The 12,938-nt window shown below is 35.1% G+C and overlaps 1 protein-coding gene across 4 annotated transcripts in view; it reads right to left on the reverse strand.

Annotated features, from left to right (window-relative positions):
• Positions 1-12,938, reverse strand: part of Ecpas (Ecm29 proteasome adaptor and scaffold) — a 114,847-nt gene that overhangs the window by 52,129 nt on the left and 49,780 nt on the right. For all 4 annotated transcript variants that reach the window (XM_027942974.2, XM_071600832.1, XM_071600831.1 and 1 more), the window contains 5 exons: positions 11,436-11,575; positions 9,793-9,874; positions 7,190-7,309; positions 761-846; positions 220-298 (listed from right to left, as the gene is read on the reverse strand). In XM_027942974.2, the coding sequence (XP_027798775.2) occupies positions 220-298; positions 761-846; positions 7,190-7,309; positions 9,793-9,874; positions 11,436-11,575 (507 nt within the window). The remainder of the gene's footprint in view (positions 1-219; positions 299-760; positions 847-7,189; positions 7,310-9,792; positions 9,875-11,435; positions 11,576-12,938) is intronic.

The raw sequence follows: 12,938 nt of genomic DNA on the forward strand, positions 1-12,938 counted from the left end.
GAACCCTCAAGACTTGTATCAATTTTAGCACTTATTTCTTTAAAAAAATAAAAAGCAGAAAATGGCAATAGTTTCTGAAATTTCACTACTTCAAGCAAAAATGTTAAGAAACAATGAATAATAGATAGCAAATCTTAACTCTATAAACAAACTAGAAAGATTTACCATAGAAAATCCTTCATAATATAAAATGTAAAATTTCAAAGTTAAGTCACTTACTTCTTTATATTCATTGATTAGTTTAGTGAGGCCATTCAAAAGCATTGGACCTAATGGCTTAATCTTGATTTCTGGACAGCTTTTGAAAAAACACACATACACAAAGAGAGATATGAATTGCATATCTTTTCAGATGATTACTTAAAATAATTAGAGACAAGTGAAATAAATAAAAATTATCTATTAAAATCTGAAAATTCTTAAATGAAACAAATTATTTCTTTCTAGTTAAGATGGGTTTAAAAAAAAAAAGTACACTTAAGTCATTTGATCATTCCAGCAGTTAAAAACTTTACAATTAAAATAGTTCAAGCCAGGCATGGCAACACACGCCTGTAATCCAAGCATCTCAGGAGGCTGAGGCAGGAAGATTGTGAGTTCAAAGCCAGCCCCAGCAACTTAGCAAGGCCCTAAGATTCTAAATAAAATTAAAAAGGGCTGGGGATGTGGCTCAGTCATTAGGCGTCCCTGAGTTCAATCCCAGGTCCCAAATAAATAGATAGATAGATAAATAGATCGATCGATTGATCAAAGAACTTACGTTATACAAATGTGATGTACAAATTGCAGGGATAATGTTCTTAACTTTGAATTTGTATTTGTACCAAAAAGTCCATCATATACCACCTATGTAAAAGGGACAAAGTCAAGGACATCAATTAAAAAAAATAAAAATTTACTATTTTCAAACAGTCAGGATGCACTATTAGACCTTTTATATGTCTTGTTCTTCAATATTAATGCAGTTCTTAACTTAATATAAACACTATTAGCTGACCAACTTAGCAAATTAGAAGTTCTTTTAATAGCTTGTGATGAAACAAAGAGAGACTTGAGGTTAATCTCAGAAGTCTGCAAAACATGTAGGTCTACCATTAAGAAACAATTCTGAGTTCACACTGCAGAAGTTACCACTCCCACCATTCCACACAACATAGGGAACACTAGCAGACAAGATCATTTGGGGAGAATTAGGTTTCTTAATTACATCTAGTCATTCTAAACAAATTATAATAAAACTTCACAGAAAACATTTCGTAAGTGTTTGGTCAGGAAATAGGTGTCTAAAATGCCAAAGGAAAAAGAAGGGAGAGAGAGAGAGAGAAAGATAAATGAATCAATCAGTGAATCAATCCCCTGATACAGATTAACTGAGTGATAATCGAAGGCAGGGAGGCTGTGGCTGGAGGAGGTAGGCAGTGGGGCGGTGTGGCTTTAGTTAAGTGGAGTCTCTCTCTCTCTCTCTATCATTCCTCTCTCTCTCTCTCTCTGCTTTCTTTTCATCACTCTCTTCCACACTTCTGCCATGATTTTGTTCAGCCTCATCTTGAGCCCCAAGGAATGAAGACTGTTCTCTATGGATTAAGACTTCTGAAACCCTGAGACCCAAAATAAATTTTTCCTCCTCTACAATTGTTCTCATCGGGTCTTTTAGTTGCAACAGCAAAAAAGCTGGCTAAAACAAATTCATACTTTTTGTAGGAAAGATTATTCTTACACATAAAATACCTCTGTTCCTAAAACTACCAATGCCCACCTTATTTAACAATAATGTGGGCTCCAGGGCTAGGATGTAGCTCAGTAGCAAAGTGACTGCCTTGCATTCGCAAAGCCCTGGGTTTGACCCCTACTTCCAAAATAATGATGATGATGATGATGATGATGGCGGCGGCTACAGATTTGCACTGAGTATCTGGGTTTATAATTACTAGGTACCTAGAGTTTGGTTTGTTTTTTGTTTGTTTGTTTGTTTGTTTTAAGCAAGCATTACTATCAAGGCACTCAGTCTTATTGAGGAGTTAAGACTACACCAAAAATGATACAGAGGGCTGGGTTTGTGGCTCAGCGGTAGAGCATTCACCTTGCACATGCGAGACCCTGGGTTCAATCCTCAGCACCACATATAAATAAGTGAAATAAAGGTATTGTGTCCAACTACAACTAAAAAATTACTATTTTTTTAAATGATAAGAGATGTTGAACATTTTTTCATTTATTTGTTGATTGAATGCATATCTTCTTCAGAAGTGTCTGTTCAGCTCCTTAGCCTGTTGAGAGCCACAGCCAAAGCGACCCCAGCAAACTTCCAGCTGATTGGCTCACTGAGGCCCCAGCAAACTTCCAGCTGCCAGCTGATTGGCTCCTCTGCGTTGATGCTCATTGGGCTGTTTCCCGTCCTTTCAGACCACGGAGCTGCTCATTGGGGGACTCTTTTGGCTCTGCCTATGCGACCCAGCCAATCAGCCTCAAGAGCGGGAGGAGGGGGGGTTGAGAGGCTCGCCAGAAGCTGGTGGTGGCAGTTGGGCTCTGAAGGAATTCCTGAAGAGCTAGTGTGGTGCTGCGTGTGTGTTCTAAAAATAAAGTTTGCTTCTGCTTGACAAGTGGCTCGTGAATTGTGCCCAGCCAGACTGCGGCATTAGCTCGTTTATTGATTGGGTTAGTTTGTTACTTGGTATTAAGTTTTTTAAGTTCTTTATATATCCTGGAAATTAGTGCTCTATCTGATGTGAGTGTGGCAAACATTTTCTCCCAAAATGTAGGCTCTCTTTTCAACTCATTGTTTGTTTCTTTTGCTGAGAAGAAGCTTTTTAGTTTGAATCTATCCCATTTATTAATTCTTGATTTTATTTCTTGCACTTTAAGACTCTCGTTAAGCAAGTTGGGTCCTAATCCTTTGTGATGAAGATTTGGGCTTACTTTTTTCTCTATTAGGCGCAGGCTCTCTGATCTAATTCCTAGGTCCTTGATCCATTTTGAATTGAGTTTTGCACATGGTGAGAGACAGGAGTTTAGTTTCATTTTGTTGCATACAGATTTTATACATTCGATCAACAAATACATGAAAAAATGTTCAACATCTCTAGTAGTTAGAGAAATGCAAATCAAAACCACTCTAAGATTTCATCTCACGCCAGTCAGAATGGCAGTTATCAAGAATACAGACAACAATAAATGTTATCAAGGATGTAGAGAAAAAGGCACATTCACTGCTGGTGGGACTACAAATTGGTGTAACTAATCTGGAAAGCAGTATGGAGATTCCTTAGAAAACTTGGAATGGAACCATCGTTTAATCCAGCTATCCCACTCCTTGGTATATACCCAAAGGATTCAAAATCAGCATACTACAGTAACATAGCCACATCAATGTTTATAGCAGCTCAATTCACAATAGCTAAACTGTGGAAGCAACCTAGATGCCATTCAATAGATGAATGGATAAAAAAAATGTGGTATATATGCACAAAGGAATAAAATCATGGCATGTGGAAATAAATGAATGGTGCTGGAGAATATCATGTGAAGTAAAGTAAGCCAATCCCAAAAACCAAAGGCCAAATGTCTCTGATAAGTGGATTCTGATCCATAATGAGGGAGTGTGGGGGGAAAATAAAGGAATTTTGATGGGGCAAAGGGGAGGAAGGGGTGGGGAAGAGGTACAGGGGTAAGAAAGATGGTGGAATGAGATGGACATCATTACCCTAGGTGCACATATGACTGCACACATAGTGAGACACTACATAGAAATGTAAAGTTGTACAGCAATTGTGTACAATTAATCAAAATGCATTCTGCCATCATATATACCTAATTAAAATTAAAAAAATAAAAAAATAAAAAAAAAAAAACCTGACTGGGACATTCCAGAAACTACTGCTCTATGTTTGAAATTTAGCACCAACTCTTATGAAATAAAGGTCTCTCTTTTATATATATATATATATATACACACACACACACACACACACAAAATGAAAGAAGACAAATATAACCAGGGATACAAAAATTTTTAAGAACAATCTGATAATGTCATATTATATAGATAATAAAAGCAAAGGGGTTAATTGGAACATTAACATTCTGTGGGGGAAAAAATAAAATTTAAATTGCACACAAGTAAAGAATTGTGGTTGGTGCCGTCATGTGTTCAAAATCAACATGAGGTAACACATGCCTACTTAAAAGTGTATCAGGAAAGAGGAGATTCCTCTGAATGTCATCTTGAAGGATTCTCTGATTAGAAATGAAAATATAAGAAAATGGAGAACATTAATGAGCAGCAAACAATGATTTTTGTCTGTGGAATGCTTGATGTTAGCTATACTTATTTTCAAAACATATAAATATAAGTATAAATAAAGTATAAACTTACAGAAAGATGAATATTTTGTCCCAAAATCCTAGCAGCTTATACTGTAATATATTGTTACTGCAACCATATTTTCTAAACCAAAATTATCAAGGCACTGCCTGGGAAATAGTGCTTGGAAACTGCAATCTAAGAAGTTCTGTGGCAATTTTATGGTTATGGAGACACAGAAGAGTATATCTGAAATTAGCAAATATTAAAGTACCTTCTGCTAGGCATAAGTCTGTGCCCACTATGCATAGAAAGGACAAGAGAGTGCTCAGCTTGGAATTGAATGAAAGAAGAGGCAGACAGGAGGTGGCACACTTGAGCAAACACTGAAATATGAGTAGATGTTTACCAGGCTAAAAGGGCAAAGGCAGCCTCTATGCCAGGCACAGGAAGCATCCTGAGTGGAAACAGAGCCACGAAAACAGCAGATTTAAGGAGCTAGAATCTTTTATTGGAGCATAAGGTGCAAGGCAAAGGGTGGCAAGATATGAGACCAGAAGAGAAATAACTTCTAACCTTTCACCATTTACTGAGAACTTAATAACTGAATGAGTACTAGCCTCTGTGTTCTAAACTTTCTAGATATTATTCCATCAGTCCTCACAACACTGCTCTGAGGTAGGTATTATTACAAATAAAAATGTGTTGGGAAAACTGGATATCCACGTGCAAAAGAATGAAGCCAGACGCTTTTTTAACATGGCATACAAAAACCAAATGCATCAAAGATGTAGCTGTAAGACCTAAAACTATAAAACTCTTAGAAGAAAATACAAGACAAAACTTCACAGCAATGATGTTTTGAATATGACACCAAAGGCAGGCAAGAACAACAAAAATAACAAACTGAACTTCACAAAAATTTAAACTTACATGCATCAAAAGAAAATACCAAAAAAAAAAAAAAAGGGCAACTCACAGAATAGATAAAAATAATTCCAAATAATATATCAGATATGGGATTAATATCCAGAGTTATTAAAAGAACTCCAAAAGTAAACAACAACAACAACAATAAAAAAAACTTCAAAAATAAGCTTGGGAGGCTGAGGTAGAAAAATAACTTGAGCCCAGGGATGAGGACAATTTTGGCAACATAACAAGACCTTGTCTCAAAATCAAAAGAAAAGGAAAAATGACGAAGGAAAAAAAGACCACACACACACACACACACACACACACACACACACAGAACCAAAGAGTACATGAAAACTACAAAGAAATACCATCTCATACACATATGAAGGATACTATCCAAAAACTAGAATATAAGTGTTGAAGAGCATATAAAGAAATTGAAACCCTTGTGTACTGAAGGTGGAAATGTAAAGTGGTACAGCCAATGTGGAAAATAGTATGGCAATTTCTCAAAAAATGAGAACTACCATATAATCTAGCAACACCATTTCTGGGTGTATAGGCAAAATAATTTGAAACAAGGTTACAAAGAGATATTTGTACATTCATGTTCATGGCAGCATAATTCATGAAAGTTAAAATATGGAGGCAACCCAAGTGTCCATTAACAAGTAAATGGGATATTCAGCCTCAACAAGGAAGATTTTTTGTGTGTGTGTGGTACTGGGGACTGAACCCAGGGCCTGGGTCTTGTATATGCAAGGCAAGAACTCTACCAACTGAGCTATATCCCTAGCCCTACAAGAAAGGAATTCTTGATACATGTTACAATATGGATTAACCTTAAGGACATTATGCTAGTAAAATAAGCTAATCACGAAAAGACAAATACTGTATGATTTCACTTATAAAAGGTACCTAGAGCAATCAATTCATAGAGACAGAAAGCAGAACGGTAGTTGCCAGAGGCTACAGGGCAATTGGAATGAGGGGTTACTATTTAATGAGCAGAGTTTCTGTATTGTAAGATGAAGAATTATAGAGATGGGCAGTGATGATTGTACAACATTACAAATGTATTTAATATCACTGAACTATACATTTAAAATGATCAAGATGGTAAAATTTGTGTGTATTTTATCACAATTAAAAATTGAAAAAAAAAAAAAAAGCAAATAATTAGAATAGAAAAAATATAACACAAACTATCTCCAGTGTTGAGTAAGTCATGATTTGAATAAAAGGCAAGGTCCTTTTTTTTAATTTATTTTTTTAGTTATGGGTGGACACAATATCTTTATTTTATTTTTATGTGGTGCTGAGGATCGAACCTAGTGCCTCACACATGGTAGGTGAGTGCTCCACCTCTGAGCCTCAACCCCAGCCCCAAAGCAAGGTCTTTTGTAAACGAACCAGCAAACTTCACCAACAAGGATTTCAAATTGCAAAGATAATAGAAAAAACTGACTGACTATGAACCAAACTAAAGGCAAGAGGATAGAAGAATTCTGCAATAACCAAAAAAAGAAGAGTCTGTATTAATTTTAGCATTAGGTATAGAGGAAAGATGAAAACATTAGGAAGACAAAATCAGGAGGAATTGGCCATTGCCTTCATGTAGGCTTCAGGTAAGGATGATAAAGTTCATTCACGTTAGTGACTTGAATTTCTGATGGTACCATTTTTGGGGAAAACACACACACACACACACACACACACACACACACACACACACACACTGTTTGAACGGGAATGTCACCATACATTTAGGGTGAATGGAAACCATATGTAGAATATATACTTTGAAGGTTTTAAAAAATCATTTCTATAGCTAAGTTTAAGATAGGAAAAAAAGATAGAATCTCATTAATCTTTTCTATATATCAACGTACCTCTTGAATATCCCTTAACAGAGTTCTTTCTCTAATTAAAAAGACCTGAGGCCATTTTTCTCTGAAAGAAATAAATTACCTGAATGTTAGCTGGGAAAGTTTCAGCAGCTTGTCTAGAGCGAAGGAGATGAGGGACAATCTTTAACTTGACTCTAGTACTAACTGGGTCCCTTTTCAGCTCTGGCTTCAGAACTGCTCCCTGTAAGAAGTATGTATGATTACAAGTCAGCATTTCAAAATCATTTATCATCTTATACTCTTGAAAATTACTAACGACTCAAAAAAAGCTGTTATTTCTATCAGTATTACCTGTCAGCATTTATTATATATTAAAACTGAAAATTTTTTAAAAAGTTTATTTACTCAGAAACATTAATGAACTCATTATATATTGTCTTAAAAAACTTTTTTATGAAAAATAGCTATTCTCTCAAAAACACTACACCAAAGGAGTAGCACTATTTACACTTTTTGCAAACATCTTCAACAGCCATTTTACTAGAAGAGAAATGGATTCTTATGTATTCTTCTGCACTTAGTCTGCTGTGATAGGTTATTTTAGTTGAAGTATGTGATAAGACCCAGCTTGCATGAATATATAATGAGAAATGTGGGGATTATTTTAACCTCTTCAGGTAATTATGGATATTTTTTGACACTGAAACTTGATAAATAAAAGTTAGCTCTAGGGGTAGGATTGTGGCTCAGTGGTAGAGTGCTCACCTCGCATGTGTGAGGCACTGGGTTTGATCCTCAGCACAAAATAAAAATAAATAAATTAAATAAAGATATTGTGTACATCTACAACTAAAATATATATATTTTCTTTTTTTTTTTAAAAGTTAGCTTTAATTTGGAGCTCAAGCCCAATCAGTGAGCTTTTACATATCATAAATTACATGGTCTATCTTGCACTTTGAATAACTCCCTTACATCTGTATATTTTTCTAACAGCATTGGTTATCTGGAATATACTGGCTCACTGAGTTAAGCTAATGTTTCATCATATGACACACACTCTCAAAAAAATCAGGTGTTCATATACCACCAATTTCATCAGAAAAAGCCCCAAGTATTGATAAGCTAAGTCACTGTGGTGAGTTCAAGTTTCCCATAATTCTAATTTTTCCTTGAAAGCTCAATTTTTATCATTCCCCAAAAATCATTTGCCTTCCTATCTCAATAACTATAGAAGCAAAACAATTTCTACTGCTTCATCAGGATATTCTTAAGTAAAACTGAGTTTTATTCTCTCTCTCCTTTCCTTTTTTTTTAACCGTCAGTGTTTACCAGTGAAGATCAGAATGGCTGCCAGTGTTGTTTGGTTACACGGTATTCCTTTGATTTGTGGGAGGATCCCAGCACATACATCCATCATTTGTATCATCACACACAAGAAAAATATAGCAAATGATCTCTTGTCTTTGAAAACCCCTAAAAATTCCTGTGACCCCAAAAGTCCATGGTACACTCTGAGAACCACTAATCTAATCTTCCTACATAAGGAACATGATGCCCAGAAGTTCTTATGAGCTACTCTTACCCAACATATCACATGCAGCCATTCAGGGCTGGAACTCAGGGGTCTCAATTCATAGTTCTGCTACACCACATTCAATTTAATCTAAATAGAGCTAACATGATTTTTAAAACAACTAGCTATGGTTTAAAAAGCAAGAAAGTAAAGCCGAGTGTGGTGGTACACACCTGAATTCCCAGCAACTCGGAGTCTGAGGCAGGAGGATCGCGAATTCAAAGCCAGCCTCAGCAAAAGCAAGGTGCTAAGCAACTCAGTGAGACCCTGTCTCTAAATAAAATACAAAATAGGGCTGGGGATGTGGCTCAGTGGTCGAAGTAAGAAAGCAAACAAATCAACCTTGTATGTCTAGATTTGGATTTGCAACACTTTTAAACGTGGTATAAACTTATGTCATTAAGCTAAAATCTTACCTTAAAACTGCAGAAGAACCCATCTTTTGTCCTAGATTCTAGGCCAGGGGTGAGCAAGCTACAGCACATAAGCCAAATCTGGCACATCATTTATTTTGATAATTGCCTATGACTCAAGAATCACTTTTATGTTTTAAATAGTTTTTTTTAAAAAGCATAAAGTTTTATAATACATGAGGACTATATGATATTCAAATGTCAGTGTCCAAGTGTTTTATTGGAATACAACCATGCTCATTCAGTTACATATATCAGACTGCTTCTTTCATGTTACAAGAGGTAAGTAGCCTTATGTAAGGTCTGCAAAGTAACAGAAAAAGTTTGCTGATCCCTAAACTAGACAATGCATCATGATTATTGATGTGCCTACATTAAAAACACCAAATGGGGCTGGGGCTGTGGCTGTGGCTCAGTGGTAGAGTGTTCACCTAGCATGTGTGAGGCACTGGGTCCGATCCTCAGCACCATATAAAAATAAACAAACAAAATAAAAATAAAAAATAAATAAACAAAATAAAGGTGCCCATCTACAACTAAAAAATATATATTTAAAAAAAAAAAAAAACACCAGATCTTAAACTAAGTTACTAGGAGATTTCATCTAGACTAGGATGGCCTAAACTAGTATTTAATATAGATTTAGCTTAAACCAAAGTAACTAGAAGAAAACACACAAATATATACAGTTCATGTCAACACAATGTTGATGGGAGAATAAATCAAATAACCTACCTCTTTTGTCTTCAGTGGTATATCTCCAAGGTATACCTTGTACATTTTATTAATGATGGCAGGATTATTCCAGTCAATTAAGCTATGGAAGGTTTTGATATAGGGTGTTAAAATTATTTTTCTTCCCATTTCAATAATTTTCAAAAAACTATAACCCCAACACTTGTTACCAAAGGAAAATGTTACAAACATACAAATAAAATGAAAATCAACACTGTAGAAGAGAGGAAATGGAGAGACTCTCTTATCAAAGATAGCTTAGAAGAAAATATAGATCACTTATCCCACCTTCATTCAACAGATTATTGCATTTAATAGCCCAATCTGGTACCAAACAAGAAGAGTAGACTGTATTCCTATAGATTACCTCTCAAAAGTCAATGTCATAGAGCAGCTCAACCTAGCAGGCTATGCACTACACTTGTTCAAAAAGCCCTGGGACAAGGAAAAAATTCTTTTCTGTTTACAGAAAAGAATCAAAAAATCAAAAGTGAAAAAAAAAAAATTTCCCATTGAAGTCACACCCTGGGAGGCTGTAAGCCACCGTATTTCTCTAATATTGCATCATTTGATTCCCAGCACTCCTTTCTTCCTTACCTATCAGTACACATTTGCAGCTTCAGCACCTAACTCTACAGAGCAATCATGTTGCCATTTGTTATGAAGACTTATTCCTTCCTGTGCTCCACAAAAACATGAATTATGATGTATGAAGATTACCACCACCCCCCCCATTACACAGCAGACTTCACCCAATCATTTAAAAAAATCTAGCAATAGTGCAAATCTTCCTCTCACTTGCCTGGGTCAAGTTTTACCACACCATCTTCTCTCCTGCTTCTCACATTGGTTTTGCTTTCAAGTATGCCTTATTTGTGCAAACACAATTTATTATGCTGCTTCAACTACTTTTCTGATCCACCTCTTATTTCACAATTTATCAATCTGCCTCTTCTCAGCTATTCACAATCTACTATTCGCAAAGATGTTCTACAATTCTAGCTTAGGCATGATTCACCTACATCTTTTCTCAGCTAACTGCTACTAATTAATCCTTGAGCCCCACCATTATTTCCCTTCTATAATACTTCAGATTTAAACATTTTTTTACAAAACAAAGAAACACTTGGTAATAGCTAACCAATGAGGGTAATTTTCACAATTCCTTTTATTCTGTCTTGATTTTATTTCTTATACCAAAAATTTCCTACAAGTCTAGTTACTTTTTGTATGTGCTCCTGTGTAAATTAGGATCTACTCAGCAACTCTTTTTATGAACATTATTTTCAATGTATAGCCATAATATACATGTTCTTTATTAAAAATAACCAACTGTTAAACCAGAAAACAGAAAAAAATAATCACTTCTTGCATCTGACATATGTCTTAAAATTCCTTTTGATCTTAACCTAGCTAAAAGTCCTATTTCATGATGACATTCCTAACCTACTCCAGCTTAAATTCTATCTCTAAACAGCTTTCTTTTTTGTCTTACTCAGAATTCTGCTCTTCAATAAACTTTACTTAGTAGTATACTTCATAATATCCTAAATTGAATACTGCATTCCTTAACATCGTAAAAGAACAAATATGTGTAAAACTTTTAGAAATTTGGTCCTTTCAATTTTGAAAAGTTCAGTTACCTTTGCTTGCTTTTCAATTCGAGGTCTGCCGCTGTTGCCACACTATGACGTGTGTCACTAGAAGCAACCACCAGGTGGAGAACAGCTTCGAGTTCAGGCACCTGTTCAGCTTCTATGAATTTCACAATGCCCAATTTGCACTGTAGATAAATGAAGGGAAGAAGAAAGCGTGGTCAGGGAAACAAATTACACCCACTAAAAACAATGTTTAACTATCAGTGTGGTCACAAGCCAAGGATTAATAGTAACAATAGTAGGAGCTCCTATTTAGGTTTATAATGTGCCAGGGACTGTACATATTCATGATTTCATTTAACCCTCACAATCTATGAGATAGATGCTACTCTATATACTTTTCAGGTAAGAAAACTGAGGCAAGACAAAAGAAATCAAGACACACAGTAATGAAGGCAAGATTCAAATCAAAGTCTATTTGACTACAAAACTATTATGATACACAGTTTCACTTGAGGTTATGCAGCCTCCCTAGAATGATGAAGCTTTAAAGTCCACTTCTGGGGCCTCCAGGTAAGAGGGTAGTACATTAAGAATAAAGTGCTCCATGAATTTTTATAATAGTTCAAAGAGTACTAAACAACTCACATTCTATAGAATTCCACTCTACTGTTAACATACAAATTTTGTCCTCTATATTTTTAGATACTAAAAACCCAGACAGTATTCAATCAAATTGAATGACTGAAATGAAACACAGACTAAAGAAAGGAACTGCTTAGAACTACATGCAATGTGAAGGAGCTATGAATTTCACTACAAAATAACTCCAGGATTCAAATGCATGAAAAGTAAAATTTCATCTTCATTTTTTAAGATGGACGGCATGCCTTTATTTTATTCATTTATCTTTATGTGGTGCTGAGGGTGGAATCCAGTGCCTCACATGCACTACGCAAGCACTCTGCCACTAAGCCATATCCCTTCATTTTTAAAAAAATCAATTACATAATAGCTCGTATATAAATGATTGGGATTGGTAAATTTACACTTATTAAACAACAAAAGCTACATTTAAAAGGATGTAAAAAAAATCATAAAATAGTGCCTTCACTCCTCTACTAAACACAACTTACTTATAACAAGAGCTAAAAAAGACTCATTTTACATAAGTCATTAAAAAAAAAGCTATGAAAGTTGAGTACACAAAAATATAAATAAAAACGTGTTTAAGAAAACTGAAAATGACACAGATGTACATGAATGGGAGACTAGTTAAAAAATATTACATGTAATTACATTCTACAGAAATATTCAAAAGGATGCACTTTTTTTTAACCTGAACACTATGAAATGATAAAAGAAAACTATAAATATTATGACTGGTGAGTAAACGTGTATTGTGTAAAACTATTTATATACAAACACAGAGAACAAGCTGTAGATGAATGACAAACTAGGGTGGCAAGATTTCAGATAATTTTTAACTTCCCTTTATACTTTTTTTTTTCCTTTTTGCTATGGAAAAAGCAAATCCGGAGGATAAAA

This window comes from Marmota flaviventris, chromosome 13 (assembly GCF_047511675.1).
Source record: "Marmota flaviventris isolate mMarFla1 chromosome 13, mMarFla1.hap1, whole genome shotgun sequence".
NCBI classification, from domain to species: domain Eukaryota; kingdom Metazoa; phylum Chordata; class Mammalia; order Rodentia; family Sciuridae; genus Marmota; species Marmota flaviventris.